The 27,731-nt window shown below is 40.8% G+C and overlaps 1 protein-coding gene across 3 annotated transcripts; it reads right to left on the reverse strand.

Moving 5' to 3' along the window:
• Positions 1-88: 88 nt before the first annotated feature.
• On the reverse strand, positions 89-27,069 carry LOC132867473 (protein rapunzel-like). 3 transcript variants are annotated; one of them, XM_060900403.1, is made up of 3 exons: positions 27,012-27,069; positions 20,690-20,766; positions 89-1,413 (listed from the first exon to the last, which is right to left on the reverse strand). In XM_060900403.1, exon 3 carries the CDS (start codon positions 1,408-1,410, stop codon positions 727-729), a length of 684 nt encoding a protein of 227 aa, XP_060756386.1. In that variant the 5' UTR covers positions 1,411-1,413; positions 20,690-20,766; positions 27,012-27,069; the 3' UTR covers positions 89-726. The 3 variants fall into 3 exon arrangements, with proteins under 3 accessions (XP_060756386.1, XP_060756388.1, XP_060756387.1); XM_060900405.1 differs by lacking the exon at positions 89-1,413 and adding an exon at positions 2,030-3,128; XM_060900404.1 differs by lacking the exons at positions 89-1,413; positions 20,690-20,766; positions 27,012-27,069 and adding exons at positions 2,030-3,128; positions 4,006-4,110.
• Positions 27,070-27,731: the final 662 nt, after the last annotated feature.

Consider the following 27,731-nt stretch of genomic DNA (forward strand, 5'->3'; position numbering starts at 1 on the left):
ATGACCAAGTATAATATTTTTGTCTCATTTGTTTAACTGGGTCCTCTTTATCTACTTTTAGGACTTGTGTGAAAATCTGATGATGTTTTAGGTCATATTTATGCAGAAATATAGAAAATTCTAAAGGGTTCACAAACTTTCAAGCACCACTGTATATTACAAAAGGTATAATTATAAAATAAATTGCAATTATCAAATTTGACAATTTATGTGAAATTCAGATTTTATAAAATGGTTTTAAAAAAACGTGTGTGGGGATGGGGCTTTAATCACCATGGTGCATAAACCTCTAAGGGCACTGTAGTACCATCAAGTGAATCTCAAAGTGCAGCTGGTTTTAAAACTGAACACTTTGAAAATAAATTTGACGACTCTTTGGCTTTCAAGTCTTCAGTACTTTAAACAGTAAAGGGATTAAAGGGTGAATCCTCAGGTGAACAGAGCGACTGTATCATGTACCACCTGAGCATTCACTCTCTTCCCAAGGGTAATGTATATGGCAGAATTTATAGAAGAAAACAGAGGGGACGAGGAGGACAACGAGTCAGGAATTTAAAAAATAAAAACACACAGCATCAGGAACAACAGTGAGACCCGAGAGAACGAGACAGAGAGATGCGAGTTAAGGACAATAAAGACACCAAAAGAGACACCGCATGGACCTCGATGGAGTGCATACAGTAAAGAGTCCTCTATGTGTGTGTGTGTGTGTGTCAGGGACAGGAATCACTTGCACTTCCTGAGCACCTCCTGCATCTTCTCTTGCACATTCTCCATCTTCTCGGCCCACTCCTCGCTCAGGCCTTCTTCGTCATCACCAATGATGGCAGCATAGCCCATCAGAGCGATGAGGCCGATGCAGAACAGGTAGGTGAGGCGAGTGCACAGGCGTTCCATCACCCTCCGATCTCCTTGTGAGTGAGTCATGTAGACCTCGAGGATAGGTCGGCTGAAGAGCTTGGGCTTGCCCATTACACCATCATAGAGCGTGTGCAGGTTCTGGTCGCCCAGGTCGTTGGCATAGCTTTCCTCGAAATCATCACGCTTGCGCTCCTTGTTCTCGGGCCGTGCCTCCACCACCTCCATGAACTTACGGAACTGGTTGCGTAGGTTCTCCTCTACATGGCTGTACTGCCCGTCCAATGTCTCCTTCATGATCTGGTGCAACGTGCCACGGTTCTGCACTGAAAGCTCATCCAGGGCTCGGTTCACGCTGCCAAACTCACGTCGAAGAGTTTGAATGTCCTCGTCATCAACATGGTGGAGGACGACACGGATCAGTGAGCCTGCCACACCGAAGATGGGATTCACCACAGCAGCTGCTGATGAGATAGTGGATACGCATTGTAGCACCTTCACTAGGCCTCGCTTCAGCTTGTCTCGGTCCTCTAAGATCTCGATATCAGCCATGGCCTAAAACAGAAATGTTGGCCTAATGAGCAGAACCGTATTATGAAGACAACTACTTTCACTTTGTTTTAAAACAGGTAACACAAATACAAATCATAAAGAGTAGATAAACACTTTGGATTGGACCAAAGATGTTTCCATGAGAAGTTATTCAAAGGACAGAATTCATACTTTCTTGGTTATTCACGAAATACCGTATAATCCTCTTCATCATCAGAAAATGTGGAAAAGCTCAAGGGGGCGAATATTTACATAAGGCACTGTATATTAAGTCTCATATACTGACAGCCTGGTGATATTGTAGTTTCTCAGAGAAATCTACTCCGATATATCCGTTACCACGTCACCTCGATATCACCTGCAGCTTTCAATATCCTACTGAATGCAAAACACTCGTTTGCATCTTGCTCTGTGGCAAGTACCTGAACATCTCATGTCCTTAGAAAGACATCAGAATGTCTTCTCAGACTTTTCCCAACAACTATATTCAGCATAAAATCAATTCATTGATCGGAAAATGATAGAATTGTTGAAATATCAAGGACTGATGTTATCAAGCTAATAATCAATAAAACCAAAATCTGAATTTTAATTTGGAAAAAACATTTATTTTAGTGCAAATCAATAAAACAGTAAGGACCACAGATACAAAGTATTGGAAACAGTCAGCCAGAATGAGAGAAAAAAAAAATTACACACATTTTGGTGCAAAATATCCAGCTTGCTTGACAATACATTCAGCAACATTTTTAGATTTGTATCATATTTTGCATAATGTGTTTCAATACACTGAATACAAATGATTGGAGTTTTAAATGCTAAGCCAACAAAATGGCATCGAAAACAATACAAGAATAGAAAGTAAGTTTCCTTATTGCCCATAATATAAATAGCAATGATTTTGTTTATCATTGTCTCCGTTATAAAGCAATAGAAACTAAGACAGCTGTGGTTTAACAACCGTTCAGTGCATTTGGGATCGCTCCTACTAGGTACACTCGTCCAGGACTTCTTGCATCTTGGTCTGAATTTTGATGACCCTTTCAGCCCACTTTTCCCTAACCTCATCTTCATCATCCTCTGTGACTGCATAGTAGGCCATCAGTGTCATGAGGCCGATTTGGAAGAGGTAGGCCAGATGAGCGCACCTAGCCTCCATTATCTTTCGGTCCTTGTCACAGTCCTCGAGATAAACAGTCAGCATTTGCCTCCCAAAAAGTTTCTTTGTTCCTACGACACCATCATAGAACACATTCAAGCTCAAGTCACTCTTGTCCCTTTCATAGATATCCTTGAAGTCATCCATGTGACGCTTGGCATCGTCGGGGTGCGTTCTGACCCGGTCCACCATGGTGTTGAAGGCGCCGTATTGGTGCTTGATGTACTCTTCATACTTGCCAAATGTTTCATTGATTTCGTTGATACGGATTTGGCGCAGCGTCTGCTTGTTCTGTTCAGAGATGCTCTCCAGCTTGGCATGAATCTGCTTGAAGTCCTTGTCCAGCTCGTTGGCTTCCTCTTCCACCAGGCCTTTCCTCACAACACCAACCAGCGTGGTGACGATACCAAACAGAGGGTCAATGGAGGAGGCGAAGGAGGACACTTTCTCCACGTAACCCAGCACCTTAGCTGCAGTTTGCTTGACTTGCTCCTTGTCTGCCATTGATGCAGAGGGGTCGCTGGATTTGTATCTACCAAGCTCTTAGTATCCCGTGACTCTGGAAAAAAAAAGGAAAAATGTGTCAAAGAACCAAACTAGAACTGCACAACCACTGCTTTCTGCCTCATCCAACAACTGAGCCACTATTCACTACACAGGTTAGATATTTAAACAATCCCACTTCCTCTGTTCATTTTCATGATCTAAACAGTTACTTTCATTACCATCCACACAGATGTAGTAGGGTGCTGTCCAGTTCTGAAACAACGGAGAAGCAAAAATAGCACGTAGCAATAAACACACTGATCATTATGGATCAGCTTTAGAGACCAAGATTAGATCCTAGATTAGATCATTACTAAAGCATTTACTGAGGTTGGGCATTGAAAATCTAAGCCAAAACTATGTGAGACATCTATACAGGTTTCTTCAAAAAGCTGGATTTAAAAGATACATCGTGTACACTACTGGAAGCAAGTTGCAACTGTTTATTAAAGTGTAAACAAAGGCTAGCTTAATGTCACAGCTATACATGATTGATTTTTATACAAAAGAGTGAAATCACAGGATGTAAACCAGTCTTTCTGAAACCCAAACAACCATCAATTAGCACTAGCTAGCCTTCTTGTTCCTACCGCTTTAACATGATACAAATGTTCAAAGAAAGAACTTTCATAGCCAAAATAAACCTTTAATAATATAATAATACATTTATATATGAATTCACGTGGTTGCCTAATACAGAGACCGCGTCTAACACTGAAGCACTACCCACTGTCAGGCTAAACAGGTTAGCTTCAAATGAAAACAACCCACACGATGACTCGCTCAACCACATCATATCAGCACAAAATGACTCTACACAACTCATACAGACAGACAAACAGTGAACAGAAATAAAAGAAAAGAAAATGGGCCCAAGCTAAGGATCTTACCTGCTTTAATGTCTGTAGCTGTTCCCTTCCTAATGGTGCTGCTGTGTTTTTCGTGCAGGCAGCCACTATCTCAGCCTCAGACTGGAGAGACCGCCCCTGCCTCTGTGCTATATATGGCCAGAGTGAGGGAGTGACTCATATCTGAGCAATGCTCATTGGGTTAGGGAGGGGAGGAAGAGGAGGGAGGACCAAAAATAAATGCAGCCGTTCCGCAGTCCCTTCTTACAGCTCAGAAAATGGCTGCCACGCTCCTTGCTGCAATTGGTTCGCAGCAGTTCAGAAGTATGTATTTGCTTTTTAGACCTGAGCGTAATGACAAACGAGCAGTCTGGAGAAAAATTCAGGAAATGGATGCCATTGTTGGTTGACACATTGAAAGGGAACTAGAATTTCCAGATACTGATATGGAAACAAACACAGACGTGAAGGGAAACTCGCTACTGAAAGTAAACAAAGAGAGCTGACAATTGGGAATGTGGTTTGAAAGCTTTAACACTCTTCACATTGTTAATGCAGCTGCTGTACAACTGTTCACACTGCAATCCAGTTCTGTTCAGCTGCTCATGCAAACAACTGGGAGACAGAGTCCGTCTCTGGGTGCTTTTTAGACAAATACGACCATTTTATAATCTAGTTTTAATAGCGTAGTTGTAAAGCTTGAGTTATTAAAGATAACAGTGTTTAGTGATTCTTTGTGCTGCTAGAATTTGTGGACAGAGAAAGGAGAGATATTACAGCCGTACACTTGTTCATAAGGATTTCGGTTTAATTTTTGATATTTCTGAAAAGTGTATACTATAAACACCACAACCCACTGGCATCATGGTGCATCATAGGATATCCTTAACTTTATAACATCACATTTGCAAAAAGGAGGTCCTTTAATGACATGACATTATGCTGCAGCTGCAATTAAAACAGTTTTATTTGGAAAACGAAAAGAATGCTAGAGATTTTAAAAACCAGACCAGCCAGTCCTGAAGAGGAACACGGTCCTGTTGAGGGAGGATGTTCGTGGTGTAAAAACCCCAATACATTTTGACATGGCTCTTTGACAAATCACTTACATTTGGCAGAATGCGTAACGTACTTGTGTAAAGTAACTGTCGCAGTTTTATGATTTATCAGTAACAATATTTGTTACATGTTAGATTTCACATTGCAGGCCTCATCTTTTTTAAAAAGTCAAACTTTAAAAAGAGTTTTTCCCCCTCTTTCTGCAACAAAATAACCATTTCAAGTCACTGTCAACTGGTTTATCAATTTCTATTGGGGATAAGTCAGTCCACTTTTTGCATATTTTTCAGTGATAACTGTCAGCTGTGCAAAATGTGTAAAGATTGGCAGATCTGTAAAACTGACTAAGATGATTGCCTTGACAAACTTATCAAAATTATATATGTGAGTGTGAATGGTTGTCTGTGTCAGCTCTGTGATGACCTGGCGACTTGTCCAGGGTGTACCCCGCCTTTCGCCCGTAGTCAGATATACATACATTTTTATATATATATATATATATATATATATATATATATATATATATATATAAATTTTTTTTTTTGGTTGTGAGGGTGGCACGGTGGTGTAGTGGTTAGCACTGCCACCTCACAGCAAGAAGGTTCTGGGTTCGAGCCCAGTGGCTGACAGGGGCCTTTCTGTGTGGAGTTTGTATGTTCTCCCCTTGTCCGTGTAGGTTTCCTCTGGGTGCTCTGGTTTTCCCCCACAGTCCAAAGACATGCAGGTTAGGCTAATTGGTGGCTCTAAATTGACTGTAGGTGTGAATGAGTGTGAACAGTTGTTTGTCTCCATGTGTCAGTCCTGCAATGATCTGGCGACTTGTCCAGGGTGTACCCTGCCTCTCACCTATAGACCCTTTTCAGTCACGTGACCTTCGTAAACGTGACCGCCATTTTGGACATGTAGTGGACTTCGGCTCGAATCAGTTTGAATGCGAGGAAGGCGACAAATGAAAAACATAAAAGAAAAAGGAGCGAGATACAGAAAACACCTTCACTATCCAGCGACGTAGGGCATTTACAGGGCGAGCAGAGGGAGAGGTATTTGCAAAAATTGAGGTTAGCAGGCTTAGAGAACGACGTTTACCTGCTTCCACCAGGATTGTTCACTGACGTACGGAAGTACACGAAGCCCTCGTCTTTACCTGACTTCGGCCCACATGATCTGTATACCTATGTCGTTAAAAACCCATCGCCATACACATACACGCCAGCGTCCGAGGTTCCGGAGCGCGCTCCGGCTTGCTCCAGGAGTGCTCCGTCCGAGGTTCCAGAGTGCGCTCCGGCTTTACTGGATTTACTAGTTTACTGTAATTATGATCCGGCAGCTATTTACACCGGATCCAGTGTAAATAGCTGCTGGAGCCAACGTCCGAGAATTAAGCAGCACGCTCTGGCTTGCTCACCCTCAAATTAAGCAGCGTGCTCCGGCTTGCTCCCGGAGTGTTCCGGCCGAGGTTCCGGAGCTCGCTCCGGCTTGCTCGCCCTCAAATTAAGCAGCGCGGTCTGGCTTGCTCGCCCTCAAATTAGGCAGCGCGCTCCGGCTTGCTCCAGAGCAAGCCGCTTAATTTGAGGGCGAGCAAGCCGGAGCGAGCTCCGGAACCTCGGCCGGAGCACTCCGGGAGCAAGCTGGAGCGCGCTGCTTAATTCTCGGACGTTGGCTCCGGCAGCTATTTACACCGGATCCAGTGTAAATAGCTGCCGGATCATAATTACAGTAAACTAGTAAATACAGTAAAGGAAAAACTTGAGACTGAAAGGTTTTAACAGTCATCCAAATGACTGAACGTAAACATTGCTACAGTAACATACCAGCTATGATGTTGTTGACATTAGCTAGTCAACAATAGCTACTACAGAAGAACAGAGGTTACAATGGGTTATTTTAGCCTATTTGGTTACACACTCGCCGCCACAGAATGTTAACAGCAATGTAATGCCTTTTCTGGCTAATTTTATTCGTCTTACCTCCAACAAAGTGGTCACTACACAAGCGCTGGTATGCCGAGGGCTGCCAATCTGTTAATGGCCACTATCCATCTTCTCCGTCGGGATCCGATAAAATGATAAACCTTGCCTTGTTTGTTGATGGTTACTACATCCAGGTGCACAACAATATAGTGGCATGATGGAAGTCTTGCTGAAAATAAACACTTTCTTTGCTGCCGTTCCTCAATGCTGGCTGTGCTAAACTACTGGTAGTACACGTCCAAAATGGCGGCCGTGTTTGTCGTGACGTCACGTGAAAAGGGTCCATAGTCAGCTGGGATAGGCTCCAGCTTGCCCGCAACCCTGCACAGGATAAGCAGTTACGGATAAAGGATGGATGTTTTTGGTTGTTCCTCTGTGGGAACATATAAAAGTTTCAGAAGGGATATGGTTCCCTTAAAATAAAGGCCACCCTCGGACCTTCATAAAGGGTATTATGGTGGGTGGCAGAAGACCAATCAGTGACCTTCAGGGACATGATCTGAATGATAATACTGATGATAATGCTGCATTCAACTAGAGGCTTTAACTCGTAATTCCAGACCTACCACCAGGAAACCGAACGCAAACACCCCTCAATATGAAACTCCTACTCGGGAACGCATCAGCATGAAATAAGTATAATTTCTTATTTTAAATGAGTTATGATATATATTACATTATGAAATCAAGTCGTACATGAGCTGATAGCCGATGAGGTGCGTAGCACCGAGTTGTCTGTAAGCCATGTATGACAAGATTGAGTGAAATAACTGTTTTATTCTATCCACATTCACTGGATTTTGAGATAAAGAGCATTTTTATTTTTTGCAAATTCGATGAATAAAAACTTTACACAAAACATCTGACAAAATAATTTCCAATTAGAATGTAAACAAACCAGTGCAATGACAGGAGCTATTTGTGAAAAATGTGATAATTTTTGAAAAAAAAAAAAAGATGCATTCTTACCATCGAATACTTTCATTCCATATTTTGTTGCTTGTTTTGTATTTTATGGGGTTCTGTTTTCAAGTAGAGTTTTTATTTCTTCCTCGGTTAGTTCTGCAACAGGCTCTGCCATTTTGCTTTTTTCTACTCACACTATATGAGCTGATATCCTAGTAGCAGTGGAGCCAATCAGAACACATGACTGCTCATATCCAGTGAATGTGGAGATTGTATATATATATATATATATATATAAGTAGCATTTACTTTAAATCAATCAACATTTGCTTGTTAAATCCATTACATTGACTATACAGTTCTTTGTTTGAAGGAAGTAAATATACACTTCTCTCATCACGTTAACTTGGTTAACAACAAACCAACATCAAGGTATCCATGACCCCCCCCGCCCAACTTTGTAACTCGAACGTACAGAGGTTGAAAATAACAACTGAGTTCCGACATCCCGCTTCTGGTGTAAATTAAATGCAGTGAAAGATTCTCTCTTAGCATTTAATTACACCCGAGGTCATTTCTGATATTGTTTTGGCATTCATCTGGATTATCTTGTATAATGATGGTATTCCTGGCCCTCATGAGGGGTTTATCTAAACTATGAATGAAATGACATCTTGTCAGTCATAGGTCTTGTTGAAACTTTTCCAAAGAAACAGAAACTAATGGCATTTCTTTTTTAGATTTGGGTGTAATAAGCCCTGTTCCCTCTGCTTAGACAAGTATGAGTGCACTTCATAGTCTAGTCTCGAGAACTTATAATGTAGAACTAAGGCATTTTATTACAGATAAACTAGGAATAGTGGAGACTTGGTAAAACTGAAATTGGTAGATATTTCTGTGTAGATTTGAATAACATTCTTAGTTTAAGCATTACTGCCACAGGCAAGCTTCCAGAATGAGTTAAAAATGCAAATTTGTCTTTTTAATTTCCTTGTTAAAATCACCATCAATGACCAATGAAATTCTAAGTTGAAGCTTGTAGTACAAGACATTGAGTCTCTCTGTGCAAAATTTTAGGTTTCTATCTTGCATAATAAAGATTAGATTGCACTTTGAAATATGTATGCTCTGAGCAAAAAACAAAAAAATTGAAAAATTCAAATGCCTGTATCTCTGAAACTATTGGTGATAAGAAGCTCAAATTTTGGGGATTAACTTCTTTTAATAGTATCTCTGAGCCCTCCAAATTTCATTGAAATCTGAGATGGTCGAGCATAACCTCTTGTTGATTTGGCATGGAATGACCCATTGACTATACAGTTCTTTGTTTGAAAGAAAGGAAATGTACACATCTCGCATCACGTTAGCTTGGTTAACAACAAACCAACATCAAGGTATCCATGACCCCCCCCCCCCCAACTTTGTAACTCGAATGTACAGAGGTTGAAAATAACATAACTCCAGGCTCCGACATCCCACTTCTGGTGTAAATTAAATGCAGTGAAAGATTCTCTCTTAGCATTTAATTACACCCGAGGTCATTTCTGATATTGTTTTGGCATTTATCTGGATTATCTTGTATAATGATGGTATTCCTGGCCCTCATGAGGGGTTTATCTAAGCTATGAATGAAATGACATCTTGTCAGTCATAGGTCTTGTTGAAACTTTTCCAAAGAAACAGAAACTAATGGCATTTCTTTTTTAGATTTGGGTGTAATAAGCCCTGTTCCCTCTGCTTAGACAAGTATGAGTGCACTTCATAGTCTAGTCTCAAGAACTTATAACGTAGAACTAAGGCATTTTATAAGGTTGTAATGCTTGAATTAGTGATCCAGTACAATAAAAATGACTCTAGCGGCTCCAAGTGCTGCTTTAATTCGTAGTTCTACAAGACGTCCTACACAATGGCAGAGGAAGAGATTCGAGCTATCCTTTCCTAACAGTGCAGTGGTTAAGTTCATAAAGGCTTTACATTTTTCTTTCTTTAAAAAAATCTTTTGAGAAATTCATAGTACAACAATATAACCCACGAGCATATTGCTTCATCACAGTATCTGCTTACAACTTCATTGTTTTATAACAATAAATGAGGTTAAACTGCAGCTGCAATTAAAAGTGGCAGAAGACCAAATCAATGACCTTCAGGGACATGATCTGAATGATAATACTGATGATAATGCTGCATTCAACTAGAGGCTTTAACTCGTAATTCCAGACCTACCACCAGGAAACCAAACGCAAACACCCCTCAATATGAAACTCCTACTCGGGAACGCATCAGCATGAAATGAAAAGTATAATTTATTTTAAATGAGTTATGGTTTATATTATGAAAAAGTCATACATGAGCTGATAGCCGATGAGGTGCGTAGCACCAAGTTGTCTATAAGCCATGTACAACAAGATTGAGTAAAATAACTTTTATTCTATCCACATTCACGGGATTTTGAGAGAAAGGGCATTTTTATTTTTTGCAATTCGATAAATAAAAACTTTACACAAAATGTACAACAAAATTTCCGCTTAGAATGCAAACAAACCGAGGAAATTACCATAGCAATTTGTGAATAAATGCGATAATTCTTGATATAAAAGATGTGTTCTTACCATCATAGACTTTCATTCCATATTTTATGGGGTTCTGTTTTCAAGTAGAGTTTTTATTTCTTCCTCAGTTAGTTCTGCAACAGGATCTGCCATTTTGTTTTTTCTACTCATGCTATATGAGCTGATATCCTAGTAGCAGTGGAGCCAATCAGAACATGATTGCTCATATCCAGTGAATGTGGATAGATAGATATAAGTAGCATTTACTTTAAATCAATCAACATTTGCTTGTTAAATCCATTACATTGGGGTCATTCCAAGCCAAATCAACAAATATCTGACAAATTTATGCTCGACCATCTCAGATTTCAATGAAATTTGGAGGGCTCAGAGATACTATTAAAAGAAGTTAATCCCCAAAATTTGAGCTTCCTATCTCCAACGGTTTCAGAGATACAGGCATTTGAATTTTCAATTTTTTTTTGCATTTTGCTCAAAACATACATATTTCAAAGTGCAATATGATCTTTATTATGCAAGACAGAAACCTAAAATTTTGCACAGAGAGACTCAATGTCTTGTACTACTAGCTTCAACTTAGAATTTCAATGGTCACTGTATATTAGATGGTGATTTTAACAAGGAAATTAAAAAGACAAATTTGCATTTTTAATTCATTCTGGAAGCTTGCCTGTGGCAGTAATGCTTAAACTAAGAATGTTATTCAAATCTATACAGAAATATCTACTAATTTCAGTTTTACCAAGTCTCCACTATTCCTAGTTTATCTGTAATAGGATTTTGAAATTCACCGATTTCTAAAACATGCCATTTTCAGTAGCAAGAAATCCAATGTGGGATAGCAGTTAGGAACTTGTAAATTTTTTTCAGTAATCTCCAAGACCCATATTTTACATTTCCAAATTTTTGTTCTGTGTCTCTCAAGTATTTTTAAACTACAGGGGTTTAAAAAATCCATTTTCACCAAATTCGAATTTTTGATATATTTTCATATAACTGATATTTGAGGGTTAATAAATGCTTCAATAAGGCTCAAGTAGGTTAGGAGACATGTTTCTTCCTCAATTTTAAATAAAATTTCAATTAATGCTCAGTATTAATTATTTGTAAATTGATTTTAATCTAAGACTGTGTAACATTAGCAATCAATGACCAGCTATTGTGTACCAGTCAACAGCCAGCCTTATCAATAATCAACACAGCACAATAGGTGACCTTTGATACCAGAACAGGTGGCTCATATCTTAAGCTACATCCACACGACAATGGCAACGAGATGTTATTTAAAAATATATCGCGTCCAAATGGGCAACAATCAGTAAAATATCAGGTCCATATGGCAACGCAACGCTTGCTGAAAACGATGCAATACACATGCCACACCTCTAGGGGCGCTGTAAGACGGTCCCTTCGGAGACACCAGAACAATAAAAGTAGTAAGGACGCATGCGCATAAACTATTATGCGCGAGACTTCATATTAGCCACAAAGTCAGGAAAATCTGTTTGTAAAATTACATTATAATGACCAAATACAATGAAAAGTATTTTTCCAGTCTCACCTGTGAAAGGTAATCCCATGTGATCTCATTTGGACGGTAAACCTGTTGGTACAGTTAAACGCAGCACATGAATCTTTATTCTCCGCTTTGACCTATCCAATATGGCGACGAGGATGACGTATGATTCTACGCGGAAGGCGGCGTCTTTAATGGTCCGGAATAAATTGAATGATACACGTTGATGGATTAATTTGTTCTTCTACGCCTTTTTGAGGAATGTATTGTAGGACTTAAACCCACATCTGAAGAGGTAAGATCGCTCCTTTTTTTTCCCTATTTTTGCTGGCGGGATTGACTCTGCCCTAAGGGCAGAGTCTCTCTCTCTCTCTCACTTTGCACCATTACACAATAAATATTCACAGTGAAAATATTTTGTAAGCGCGTTTCATGAACCAAGTTATAGGATTTGTTGACAACTCGCATCGAGTTCGTTACACTTCTACCCCACGTGAAGCACTCACAGTCATGTGGTTGTGACGTCATCGTAAACAAATCCGTTCTACTCATCCAGACGACTTCACAACGGCAACGTTGCCAGATCTTTCCACTCTGGAACCCGTTCTCAAAAAGATTGCGTTTTGGGCACCCAAAACGCCAGTGCCATGTGGACGCCAGGCCTAAACGATAAGCAATTGTATCGGAGTCACCTGAATCCGTTGCCGTGTGGACAGGGCCTTAGAGTCTGTAAACTGCATACTTGTTCAGATAACATTATATTGCTTGGATTATATTAAATACATTAATATTATTATAATCCAAGCAATATAATTGTTATCTGAACAAGTATGCAGTTTACAGACTCTAAAACTATAAGATATGAGCCACCTGTTCTGGTATCAAAGGTCACCTATTGTGCTGTGTTGATATTAATAAGGCTGGCTGTTGACTGGTACACAATAGCTGGTCATTGATTGCTAATGTTACACAGTCTTAGATTAAAATCAATTTACAAATAATTAATACTGAGCATTAATTGAAATTTTATTTAAAATTGAGGAAGAAACATGTCTCCTAACCTACTTGAGCCTTACTGAAGCATTTATTAACCCTCAAATATCAGTTATATGAAAATATATCAAAAATTCAAATTTGGTGAAAATGGATTTTTTAAACCCCTGTAGTTTAAAAATACTTGAGAGAGACAGAACAAAATTTTGGAAATATAAAATATGGGTCTTGGGGATTACTGAAAAAAATTTACAAGTTCCTAACTGCTATCCCACATTGGATTTCTTGCTACTGAAAATGGCATGTTTTAGAAATTGGCGAATTTCAAAACCCTATTACAGATAAACTAGGAATAGTGGAGACTTGATAAAACTGAAATTGGTAGATATTTCTGTGTAGATTTGAATAACATTCTTAGTTTAAGCATTACTGCCACAGGCAAGCTTCCAGAATGAGTTAAAAATGCAAAAAATGCAAATTTGTCTTTTTAATTTCCTTGTTAAAATCACCATCAATGACCATTGAAATTCTAAGTTGAAGCTTGTAGTACAAGACATTGAGTCTCTCTGTGCAAAATTTTAGGTTTCTATCTTGCATAATAAAGATTATATTGCACTTTGAAATATGTATGCTTTGAGCAAAAAAAAAATTGAAAAATTCAAATGCCTGTATCTCTGAAACTATTGGTGATAGGAAGCTCAAGTTTTGGGGATTAACTTCTTTTAATAGTATCTCTGAGCCCTCCAAATTTCATTGAAATCTGAGATGGTCGAGCATAACCTCTTGTTGATTTGGCATGGAATGACCCATTGACTATACAGTTCTTTGTTTGAAAGAAAGGAAATGTACACATCTCGCATCACGTTAGCTTGGTTAACAACAAACCAACATCAAGGTATCCATGACCCCCCCCCCAACTTTGTTACTCGAATGTACAGAGGTTGAAAATAACATAACTCCAGGCTCCGACATCCCACTTCTGGTGTAAATTAAATGCAGTGAAAGATTCTCTCTTAGCATTTAATTACACCCGAGGTCATTTCTGATATTGTTTTGGCATTTATCTGGATTATCTTGTATAATGATGGTATTCCTGGCCCTCATGAGGGGTTTATCTAAGCTATGAATGAAATGACATCTTGTCAGTCATAGGTCTTGTTGAAACTTTTCCAAAGAAACAGAAACTAATGGCATTTCTTTTTTAGATTTGGGTGTAATGATGAGCCCTGTTCCCTCTGCTTAGACAAGTAAGAGTGCACTTCATAGTCCAGTCTCGAGAACTTATAATGTAGAACTAAGGCATTTTATAAGGTTGTAATGCTTGAATTAGTGATCCAGTACAATATAACTCATGAGCATATTGCTGCATCACAGTATCTGCTTGAAACTTCATGTTTTATAGCAATAAATGAGGTTACACTGCAGCTGCAATTCAAACATTTCTGATTTTCAGTTCATAAAAAGTCAAGTTCCATTTAGAACCCTTTTTTTGGTCCTGTATCCAAAAAAAGTTATCCAGTGATTCCTTAAAGAACCCTTGAACCATGATTTTTCTCAGAGTGTAGGAAACGTTTAGACTGGACTCTGTTACTATTACAGTGAAGTACAGGATTTCTTTTTTTCCTGTGGCGTACTTGTTGTAAAACTGTTCATTAAAGGTTCTGTGTGGATCCTGACAACTGAGCATTTCCCGAGAACCTTTTAAAGGGACCTTTAAAGGCTTGTTTTTAAGAAGTTATTGAAAGAGACAGACTGTTAACAGGATTTATTTACTGTCTGATGCATCTTAAAGTGACACAGGTCGATGTATTAAAAAGATGTGGCGCTAGAATAACCCCAAGTTCTTGAATCACACGCTATATTGCCCGCTGCCTCGTGCCTGTGAAGGAGAACGAGCTGGAAAAACAGCGTGCTAATGTTTACGCTTGGGTACGGAAATGGCCGAAGCTTATCCTCATTATAATATTATAATGAGCAACGTCGCAACAAACATGGCAGAACTAGCAGCCTCTGACAAAGAAGCGAGCACTTGAGAGCCTTCCAGCTTACAGGTGCGTTTAGATTTGGAATATTTCAATTCTTGTTTTTTATTTTTATGAAAATATTTTTCTAAATATTTCCAATGTGTCTCGATTTAGGAGTCTTCCTTCGATCTGGGCGATCCACCATGTTTGCTGTGGCGCCGCAGTTGTGACCTTTGACCCGCGCATGACCTCACGTGACTTTTCCAAACTGACTGAATGAGCAGTTTGCAAACAGACTAACATGTGGTTAGGACGCCCCACATTAGGAAATAATATGTACCGGAACAAGAAGCATACCAGCTATGGGGATGGGTATCAGCTCAAACAATTCAGAAAGGAGAGTGGATTAAATGATTCCTGAACCAGCACATTGACCTGTGTTGGTTCAGCAACACGCTCCACCATTTTGTTTTTCTCTACTCATGGTATATGAGCTGATATCCTAGTAGTACAGTAGCCAATCAGAGCACATGATTGCTCATATCCAGTGAATGTAGATAGAATAATATACATTATATTGACTAACACTAGTGACAACAGAAACATGAAGAAGTTTAAAAATGTCCAGCCCTCAGGCCTTTAGGCATCAAGAATCCTCAATGCCATTCAAATGAAGGATATAAACAATAAAACTGATAATAATAATAATAATAATAATAATAATAATAATAATAATAATAAATCTTCAATTAGCTCTTTAGTTACATCCGACATAACGTCTGGTATTATTCTGGCCTTTACCTGAAACGATCAAATGAAGTAGTGGAGGTTTGTGCGATTACAATGCACTTCCATGCCTCCATGAAGGATTTGTCTGGGGTATGTGAGATCTCACAGGTTAATGATGGATCTGTTCAAAACCTATTTTCCCGAGAAAATTCATTTCTTTAAAAGGGTAAAGGTCATGCTGTGAAAGAGTCTGCTCCTTAAATGTTTGGGATTATCGACCCATCACACCGTACTAGGCAAAGCAAAAGAAGCACAGCTATGCTGTTAACCGATGTGAGTGGACATTACAATATTTTCTTACGGCTAACATCCAACACTGTCATACTTGTCGTTCACACCTGCTCACTCACTAAGGGCATGTCTTTACACACTGTGGATCTGCTTGCCTTGTATTTCTCCAGAACTGATAACAGACCTATATACCGCCATTTCCGTAGCGTGTGAATCCTTTCTTCACATGCAGCAGTAAAAGACCTCGGGGTGATTATTGACCCATCTTTCATTTGAAACTCCTATCGATAATATTACCCAGATAGCAATATTTGAGATGAAAGAAAGCTAAGATAACGGACTTATATAGCGCCATTTCCATGAGTTCAGCAGCGTAGGAATCCTCTCTTCATGTGCAACAGTAAAAGACCTCGGGTGATTATTGACCCGTCTTTCATTTGAAACTCCTATCGATTATATTACCCAGATAGCTTTTTTTCATCTCAGAAATATTGCTAAGATGATAAATTTAATGTCACTACACGACACAGAAAAACTAGTTCATCCTTTTGTTACCTCCAGGTTGGATTATTGTAATGCCTTACTGTCTGGATGTTCCAATAGGAGCATAAACAAGCTCCAGTTAGTTCAAAATGCAGCAGCAAGAGTCCTTACTAGAACTAGAAAATATGACCACATCACCCCTGTCTTATCCACACTGCATTGGCTCCCAATCAAATTTTGTATTGTTTATAAAATACTACTATTGACCTTTAAAGCACTGAATGGTCTCGCGCCACAGTACCTGAGTGAACTTCTGGTCCCTTATGACCTGCCACAAAAGACGCAGGCTATCTGCTGGTACCTCATATAGTGAAGGCTACATCAGGGGGCGGAGCCTTTTCTTACAAAGGCCCCACAGTCATGGAACAGCCTTCCAAGTAGTGTTCGGGAATCAGAGACAGTCTCAGCGTTTAAGTCTAGGCTGAAAACATATCTGTTTAGTCAAGCCTTTTGTTAATAGTGCTTATGAGGTAAAGGAGTAGATCTAGAGCAGGGATGGGCAACTGGCGGGCCGCATGCGGCCCGCCTTCTTACTCAGTGCAGCCCGTAGATCATTTATTAATTATCAGGAAAAAAATTAACCGCGGCCTTTTTTTTTTTTTTTACAGTTGTAATTACACTGTTGACCGATAGAGGGCGCTTCCTACGCAAACGATATTTTTTTAACATGCCATGCATTTTATCTCTCCAGGAAGCCCTCTGCGCAAAGACACTGAACTTTAGCCACGTTATGGATTTAGTGACCAAAGTAACAAATCTCATCAGAGGGGGAAAACAGGTCCCCTTTGGCCCTTTTCCACTACCCTTTTTCAGCTCACTTCAGCCCGACACGGCTCGCGTTTCGACTACCTCAGAGCAGCACGACTCCGCTCGCTTCAGCCCTACTCAGCACCCAAAACTCGCACGGTTTTGGAGTAGGACTGAAGCGAGCCAAACCGAGCCGAGTGGGGCTAGGGGCGTGAGGAGACATTCCCCTGTGCACTGATTGGTGAGGAGGAGTGTCCTCACATGCCCACACACGCCCCGCGAGCACGCTGGGATCTGTAAACACCGTAAACCTGGAAGAAGAAGAATTACGAATTATGAGAATTTCTGAAGCCTTATGCGCCTCGCCTCATCTATACGCTCTTGCCAGTATCTGTTGGCGTTGTCGGCGACAACAAGCCACAGCACCAAGACCAGCAACACTAACGACTCCATGTCCTCCATGTTTATTGTTTACTATCCGGGTCGTGAGACTACCGCTTAAAAGGTCACTGATGTCACTGTTTGCGCCGCCTAACGACATCACGTGACATCCACCCACTTTCGCTAACTCCACCCAATGTGTCCACCCACTTCCAGCCAGCACGGTTCAGCGCGGCTGTAGTCGAAATGCAACTCCAACAGCCCCACTCAGCTCGACTCAGCCCAACTCAGCACCGCACGGCTCAGCCCAACTCAGCCGCGTTGGTAGTGGAAAAGCGGCATTTGTCACAGGAGGTTCACTGCCTTTTTGGATGAAGTGGACGCCGCGTATGGGGATTTACAAATGCACACCGAGATCAGATGGATGAGTCGAGGGAAGTGTCTGGAGCATTTTTTTCGGCTGCACTCTGAACTACCAGTGTTCTTGGAGAACAGTGTTAGTGGTGATACAAGCACCTACTGCAGAAAACTCAAAGACACACAGTTTATTTACATGGCCTTTCTGACAGACATCACCTCGCATCTCAACCACCTTAACACACTTGCAGGGGAGAGACCAAACTGTTTGCGATCTGTATGCACACATAACTGCATTCCAGCGTAAACTTGACCTGTTCATAGAAGGATTTTCTTCCCATCGTCCAAATCTGGCACACTTTCCCGCTTGCGAAGAGATGCGAAAAGATAACCCCAGGTGCGAGAAACTACTTCAGAAGTATCGGGCCAACATCGAAAAATTGCAGGAGCAGTTTAACGATTGTTTCCAAGATTTTCATGTGATGAAACCACGAATTGCACTATTCACGGACCCCGTCTCTGCTGCTGTCAGTGAGCAACCATCAGAATTGCAGCTTGAACTCTGCGAGTTGCAGTCAGATCCGTATTTTCAAGCAAAGCGCAATGAGAGGGGAATTTCATTTTGGAGACTGCTACCAGAGGCACGTTTTCCACTCCTCAGAGATTTTGCTCTGTCAATGGCCAGCATGTTTGGGAGCACTTACGTTTGTGAGAGCAGCTTTTCAACAATGAAGCACATTAAGTCAAAAGAGAGGAACAGACTCACGGATGATGCTCTTTTTCATTTGACGCGGATTGGATGCACAAAGATTGACATTGATATCCAGTCTATTGTGCGCCAGCAGGCAAAACCACAAGTATCTCATTAAGTTGCACTTAATGTTGGGCCGCTGTTTTTTTAGTTTTGTGCCTCATTGAATGTGAGCCCTTTGCACTTTGTTTCTTTTAAAACAAACTTGTGTTTGTCGTTTAACAAGACGAGCATTATGTTAAAAATGCATTTCAGTGTTGGTTCAGTGAACATACAGACATAAGAATATACAAATATTTTGTTCTTATTTAAAATTCTTTTGTAACTTCTCTCATATCTGATTAGTTGAAGTGCGCGGTCATGTGGCCCTCTGATGGTGATGAAAAATTGTGTCCCTCTTTATCATGCAAGTTGCCCATCCCTGATCTACAGGGTCCTCAGACAGTGTGTTTTGGTAAACTGGGATGTATGGATGCTGTCAGTCCCCCACTCACTCGAGTTTGTTGATGGTATAGTGGCTGCTGCTTTATGTCCCGGGGCTCCCTCATGCCTGTGTTACCTTCTGGCTCTCCCCTTTTAGTTATGCTGTCATAGTTAGTTTTGCCGGAGTCCCTGCTTGCACTCAGTGCAAAATGTATACTGTTCTTACTCATCAGGCGACATTGGGCATACCCTAACAACCTGTGTTTTCTCCCTCTTTCTCGTCCCCCCCGTCTGTCCCTCTGAGTTACATGTCAATCCTGAGATCGAGATGCTGACCTTTTCTGCTCCTCAGACCTGCCTGATCCATCCTGGTGCCCTGTGTCTGGTTGGAGTCTCATCACATCGCTCCTGTGGAGGACGGCCCCATGTGGACAGTTGAAAGTCACACTTGGAAGACGCTCTGGACTCTTACAGTAATGCTTTTATGGCTGAGGACTACAGTTAACTTGCTAACTTTAGGACTGCAGTTGTCATGAACAGTTTTGCACTCAAGTTTCCATCAATGAAGATTTTATAACTTCAACAAAACAGACTTCATGTTATCACGTGGTCCGCTATCACCCAAATGAGGATGGGTTCCCTTTTGAGTCTGGTTCCTCTCAAGGTTTCTTCCTCATGTCGTCTGAGGGAGTTTTTCCTTGCCACTGTCGCCACAGCCTTGCTCATTAGGGTTAGATTAGGTATAAAATTAGCTCATGTTTAAAAGTCATTACAGAATTTTAAAGCTACTTTGCAACAATGCCTATCATTAAAAGCGCTATAAAAATAAACTTGACTTGCTTACAGCTGAATCGCTGAATGATGGACGCAGATCAACATGGCCCAGTCGAAGGCATACAAAAGCGCCGCTAGCAGCCGTCATACTACTCATGCTCAGATAATCACACCAAAACTGGCTGCTGAGCGAGAGGTTTGTAAACAGACTAACACGTGGTGAGGACGCCCCACATTAGGAAATAAAATGTACCGAAACAAGATGCATAGCAGCTATGGGGATGGGTATCAGCTTAAACAATTCAGAAAGGGGAATGGATTAAATTATTCCTGAACCAGCACATTGACCTGTGTCACTTTAAAGTGAAAGGATTTTGCCCCCCAGGCGTTTAAAATAACAACGGCTCATTGTACTGCATGAATACCTTCCACAGGCCTGCAGTGACCTGATACAGAGCACCAGTATGAAAGCTGATACAGCCATGATTACCAGTGACGCTGTGAATACCAGTCAGTCATTTTTGCCTGATATGAATCAGATCATCTCGTAGGATAATAAAGGACACAACTTTGCAACAAATTCACAGATAACGCTCAGAATTCACATGATTTGCTGTGAGGATGTCAGTGTCTATCAGTTCAGATACAGAGATTTGACATCAGTATTGCATTAAAATTTGAAAGCTAATGGGACTGACATATCCAATCTCTGACTTGAGAACAGTTCCTGTTAGCAAAGAGTTGGGCCTTACGTTGCTGTCCTCTCTGGTGTGTGTACACAGGAAAATTGCGTCCAAAAGTAAAGTGTCGTCTCACGCAAGAAGAATTCCTGCAAGAAAACAAAAATGGAGTTAGGCTACTAAAGGCACTTTATCGCTAATCACCGTATCAGTTTGTGAAAAATGCGATAATTCTTGAAAATAAAAAATAAAAATATGTTCATACTATCAAATGCTTTTATTCCATATTTTGTTGCTTTTTTGGGGTTCCCCCCTTCTTCTTTAAGGTTTTTTAGCAATTGACAAACCAACTTAAAAGGTGTATTACTGCCACTGACTGTGGAACAGGAGATATTGGGGGGGGGGACTTATTTTAGCCATTTCTGTTTCATTTAAATGCTTGATAATTTTTGGGGTTTTGTTTTCGAGTTTTTATTTCATCCTCGGTTGGTTCAGCAACACGCTCCACCACCATTTTGTTTTTCTCTACTCATAGTATATGAGCTGATATCCTAGTACTACAGTAGCCAATCGGAGCACACGATTGCTCATATCCAGTGAATGTGGATAGAATAATATACATTATATTGACTCACGCTAGTAACAGAAACATGAAGTTTAAAAATGTCCAACCCTCAGGCCTTTAGGCATCGAGACTCCTCAATGCCATTCAAATGAAGGATATAAACAAGACGACTGATAATAATAATCAATTAGCTCTTTAGTTACATCCGACATAACGTCTGGTATTATTCTGGCCTTTATCTGAAATAATTAAATGAAGTAGTGGAGGAGTTTGTGCGATTACAATGCACTTCCATGCCTTCATGAAGGATTTGTCTGGGGTATGTGAGATCTCACAGGTTAATGATGGATCTGTTCAAAACTTATTTTCCCGAGAAACTTCATTTCTTTAAAAGGGTGAAGGTCATGCTGTGAAAGAGTCTGCTCCTTAAATGTTTAGGATTATCGACCCACCACACCATACTAGGCAAAGCAGAAGAAGCACAGCTATGCTGTTGACCGATGTGAGTGGACATTACAATATGTTCTTACGGCTAATATCCAACATGGTCATACTTGTCGTTCACACCCGCTCACTCACTAAGGGCATGTCTTTACACACTGTGGATCTGCTTGCCTTGTATTTTTCCAGAACTGATAACGGGCTTATATAGCACCATTTCCATGAGTTCAGCAGCGTAGGAATCCTTTCTTCATGTGCAGCAGTAAAAGACCTCGGGGTGATTATTGACCTGTCTTTCATTTGAAACTCCTATCGATTATATTACCCAGATAGCTTTCTTTCATCTCAGAAATATTGCTAAGATGATAAATTTAATGTCACTACACAACACAGAAAAACTAGTTCATCCTTTTGTTACCTTCAGGTTGGATTATTGTAATGCCTTACTGTCTGGATGTTCCAATAGGAGCATAAACAAGCTCCAGTTAGTTACCTCCGCCAAGGAGGTTATGTTTTCGGTAGCGTTGGTTTGTTTGTTGGTTTGTCTGTTAGCAACATTATGGAAAAAGTTATGAACGGATTGCTCTGAAGTTTTTTCCAGAGGTGTGACTGGGCACAAGTAACAATCCATTAAATTTTGGCGGTGATCCGGATCACCGTCTGGATCCCGGAATTTTTTAAAGGATTCTTGGCGGAGGTCTGCGCTCTCCGAGGGCTTTTCTAGTTCAAAATGCAGCCGCAACAGTCCTTACTAGAACTAGAAAATATGACCACATCACCCCTGCTGTCTTATCCACACTGCATTGGCTCCCAATCAAATTTTGTATTGTTTATAAAATACTACTATTGACCTTTAAAGCACTGAATGGTCTCGCGCCACAGTACCTCAGCGAACTTCTGGTCCTTTATGACTTGCCACGCCTACTTAGATCAAAAGACACAGGCTATCTGCTGGTACCTCATATAGTGAAGGCTACATCAGGGGGCAGAGCCTTTTCTTACAAAGCCCCACAGTTACGGAACAGCCTTCCAAGTAGTGTTCGGGAATCAGACACAGTCTCAGCGTTTAAGTCTTATCTGAAAACACATCTGTTTAGTCAAGCCTTTTGTTAATAGTGCTTATGAGGTAAAGGAGTAGATCTGGAGGGTCCTCAGACAGTGTGTTTTGGTAAGCTGGTATGTATGGATGCTGTCAGTCCCCCACTCACTCACTTGAGTTTGTTGACGGTATAGTGGCTGCTGCTTTATGTCCCGGGGCTCCCTCATGCCTGTGTTACCTTCTGGCTCTCCCCTTTTAGTTATGCTGTCATAGTTAGTTTTGCCGGAGTCCCTGCTTGTACTCAGTGCAAAATGTATACTGTTCTTACTCATCAGGTGACATTGGGCATACCTAACAACCTGTGTTTTCTCTCTCTTTCTCGTCCCCCCGTCTGTCCCTCAGAGTTACATGTTGTGACAGCAGGGGCGTGGCCTAGCATCAGTTTGTGAATGGAGGGCAGGGCCAGGGAAGGTGAGTGGCAAAGTCAATGCACCTGTGGTTAATTAACGTTGTGTGTCTGTGTTGTTGCAGTGACAGAGGACAGAAAAGGAGGGAGAGAGCAGAGAGAGGGGAGCTCTCCCAACCAGAACACGTGTGTGTGCTGCACATGTAAGTAAAGCTGAAAAGCAAGGAAAATAAGTAAAATAAAAAAGTGTGCGCATGAACATCAACTCCTGCCTGCCATACTTCCGTACTCCACCCCCATCAGGGACTCGTTACAGTGGTGCCGAAACCCGGGAGTACAGAAGAAAACCCCCAAATGGAGTCCTCCATGCCCTCACTACCACCCAGCAGAACCAGCATCAAGTGCTGACCGTCCTCCGGAAGGAGCAAGAGCAACGCTTTGAAGCCTTGATGCTGGCCCAGCAGGAAGATCACCAGGCGTTCCGGTATCTGCTCGCAGGGGCTTTGACCGCCACCACAGCAGACCTTCCTCACGTCACCCTCATGAAGATGGGCCCGCATGACGATCCGGAAGCTTTCCTTGCTCCCTTTGAGCAAGCAGCCGAAACATGGAGGTGGCCGCTCGAGCAGCGCACAGTACGCCTCCTCCCACTCCTGACTGGCAAGCCGCAGCTCGCAGTGCAGCAGCTCCCTGCTGACAGCCGGCTCCTGTACGCCGACCAAAAGAAAGCCATCCTGTAGCGTGTCGGCTGCTCCCCAGAACATCACCAGCACTTCCAGATGCTGACGTTGGAGGAGGTCGGCCGGCCGTTCACATTCGGCCAGCAACTCCGGGACGCCTGCCAGCGGTGGCTGAGGGCGGAAGAACATGATGCCAACAGGCTCGTCGATCTGATGGCACTGAAAAGTTCATTTCTTGACTTCCGGAAGGAACAGCGGAACGGGTCCAGTGTCATCACCCAGCGTCGCTAGAACAAGCCATCGAGTTGGCGGAGGACCATCTGAAGGCGGTTCTGACAGCAGGTAGATGAGGTGCCTCTCCTCATTTCTTTTTTCTCTCTCCTTTTCCCTCTCTCTCTCCCCCTTCCCCACTTCATTTCCCCCCACCACGGAGGCGGTGGCCAGCTCCGTCCCAGTTGGCCCCTCGCATCCATGGTGACCTCCCATCTCCCTCTTCCGTGTCTGTGTCTTCTCCCCCTCAGGTAAGTGACGCCTGTAATGCCGGTGCAGAGGGAAAGCCTGGGTCGGTGTACTGGCGCAGTGGGGAGCCGGAGCACCTCCAGAGTCCGGGCTCTGCAGTGGAGGTGGGAGCTGTGATCCAGATCCCCAACACACCAGAGCCCTGGTTCACTGATTTAGTTACAGGTTGCCAGGTCTGTATAAAACACCCACATCCTACACACTAAATTTTAAACTCCAACATTATCCTGTCTGTCATGACGCAGTGTGGGTGAGTTTTTTTTTTTTTTAAACCTAGAGGTGGATGATCTAACTATATATACACACACAGTACTATTCAAAAGTCTTGGCACCCTATTGTTTTCTTCATACAAACTTTGTTATAGATTTCTATTTTATGATTTCTACATTATCGAGTAATGAACCCACAATCAGACAGTTCTACTCAAACACACTGAACTTTACAACAGCTGCATGCATGTGACATGGAAATAAATCGACTAAGGCAGGAAAAACTATTTTGGATAAAATTGTCTCTTACAAGTAAAAAGTAACCAATAACCAAACTTAATAATAAACTGAAGCAATAACTGAACTTCAACTCAATGTGTGATCATTTTAAGTTGCAATTCACAATTATTCTATAGTTTTCCTAAAAAAAAAAAAGTAGGACTTGCAAAATAGGGGCAAGTGATAATATTGGGGGGCAAGTGGAAATTAACCCCCACTTGACCCCCAGGGCAAGTGGGTTTAAAAGTTAATGTCGAGCCCTGACTGATAATGATAACTGATAATAGACTTATATAGCGCTGGAATCCTTTCTTACAGCCGAATAGCTGAATGATGAACACCACAATTCAACATGGCCGAGTGGAAGGCATACAAAGGCGCTGCTAGCAGCTGCCATACTACTCGTTCTCAGATTTTCACACCAAAACTGTTCAACTCATCACCTACAGGTTTTCTGTGTTTGGGGTTGTGTTTTTTTTTTTTGGGTAGCCAAGACCTGTACATAGTAACAACACACACAGCTCGTTTCTAAATAACCAAGCCAGTCCCCTAAGCGGACCATAGGGGGCGGTGATTTACGTTTATTAGATTTGACCAAAATGTCACAATCACAAAGGACATCTTGGCACAAAGCCTGAAATTTAACCCTTTATATCCTGGACACTTTTAGAGACTAAATAAAAAATAAGATCCAGTGATTCACAAATGCAGCGCCTTAAAAAGCTAATGGATTAATATGATTTATAAAACAGGAAACATTAATTTAATTATTTTACTTAGATTTTTTTCTACAAGTGATTTTTTTAAGTGTTACTTATTAACCCTTTCATTGCACTGAATCTGGTTTCGGATGAATGTGTGATATTTTAGCATTTGTTTTAAACAACTGAACTAATCTTTTTATTTATTCATTCATTCATTCGTTTTGTGTGTGTTCTCAGTTGAATTGCCAAGCTTGTTCACTTTAGTTGCAGCAATTGTGTTAAACAATTCCTATTTTATAACCATCATGACTGGTAGGCAATTAAAGGGTTAATAGTTAAATATATATATATATATATATATATATATATATATATATATATATTTGTCTAATAAATAAATAAGTGGATATAATATTTCTAGAAAACAAAAAGTACAATCACCAAAGCAAAAATGAGTGTTTATACTATTTAATGCATATTTAATATTGCTTTTTTTTTGGGGGGGGGGGAAGTCACCCCACTTTATTTATTTATATATATATATATATATATATATATATATATATATATATATATAAAAATACTGATTTCTTTAAAACAAAAAAACTAATCTGTAATAAATGCTTTTGAAAACTTTGACAACTCAAGGTTTACATTTTTTTTTTGAAGGGATAATGTAAATTAGGTGTTTTGTTTAAATGCATTTGAAACTGTTAAACAGTGAAACACACTCTAGCTCAAAGTGCACACACACACACAGAGTCAAAACCAAGTCAGCCACAAGGACTGAAAGCTTTTCCTGTCCAAAATGAGTTAATTGAAGCCAAATTACACAAACTCACTGCTTCAAATGTGTGCATCAATCAATCAATTAATTAATTAATTCAGTATTTCTGACACACTTTAAACTTTAAGCTTGAGTGTGGTGTTAAACCCAACATGGATAAGACTGTAATCAGGAAGTAAAGCAACCTCATCCACTTTCACTCCTGAGAGAGCGGCCATCTTTAAAGCTCTGTCAACACACAGTGGGAGCAAATATCTATTTGTCTTTCAAAAGTTTACACAAAGTGCACGAGAAATATTATTTACATAGACATACTCCGTTTGAGAGCCTCTCCTTCTTTATTTAGTAATTTTTTAATACTTTTATCTCCTCCTTTCACAGGGCATAGCCTGGCTGCTAATATTAGCACCTCCATTGACCAGAAGCCCTAAAAGCAAGATAAAACAACTGAAAAACTGCTTCAAGAAGCCAAAACAACACACTAAAAGGCCTTGCTGTCTGTATTTAACTGTGAGTAGTGAAAAATGGCCCACATAACCACCACAGCAGAGCAGCCACCCAGCTTCCTTCCTAGCTCAGCTATAGCTCCCCCTAGCAGCCTCTCCATATTTCCTTGTTTGTGCTTAGCTTAATGTCCTCTCCTTTCTTTCTTTAACCAGAATAACCCAATATAACACACTGACATGAATATAAGCCAGAACACCTCACAACAAAGCCATCCATCCATTGGTAGCCAAGGCATTGGCCAAGACAGGACTTCTTACCTCTTCACAGAGCTACCTTCCACCCCAAAGTCCAAACCCCGACTGTTCTTCTTCCCAGCAATCCTTGCAAAAAGGCCACTTCCATATCAGATCTCTGTGTAGGGGTGTTCAAATTGGACCATACCATTTTCCTGTGCCATGGAAGACCCTAGTGGGTCAAAATGTACCCATTAGGCATCATAGAGATATAAAACATCACTTGCTCTAAAAAATGGTGTATATACAACCCTCCATTATGTAACCCCTTCCTCACACTTCCCATGTCCTCCCCCAGTGAAATTCAAATATTCCAGCCTCCCAACAGTCACATAGCCCATACAGAGAAGCAGCTGATTGGATGGAGACAGCTGGAGGCGCACAGAGTCTCAAAGAGGTTATTGAGAACTTGCCAGACTCTACCACTTGCTCCAAAGAGTCAGAATTTATTATGGAGGGCAAATTAAAGTTCTAAATGTGATATTTGTTTAGAGATTAATTAAATAAACCAAGAAAAAAAGTCACTGAAATATAAGATATCCAGAAAGAGTGCCAGAGCTAGGTACTGGCGCGCCTCTCCAAAGGTGCACAAACAAATACCTCATTATTATTCAAAACAAGCGCAGCACAGAGACTTATCTGCTTTATAAAAATGTTAAAATGTTTTTTAGACTCAACCAGTAAGAGAGTTTAGACATCAGATCTGCTATGTGTCAAAAAATGTATTTATTTAGTCTAATTTCA

Source organism: Neoarius graeffei, chromosome 19 (genome assembly GCF_027579695.1).
Source record: "Neoarius graeffei isolate fNeoGra1 chromosome 19, fNeoGra1.pri, whole genome shotgun sequence".
NCBI lineage: Eukaryota > Metazoa > Chordata > Actinopteri > Siluriformes > Ariidae > Neoarius > Neoarius graeffei.

What these genes read in the sequence shown, in the direction of transcription:
- LOC132867473 (XM_060900403.1), bottom strand. Translation starts at nt 1,410, where the DNA reads ATGGCTGATATCGAGATCTTAGAGGACCGAGACAAGCTGAAGCGAGGC.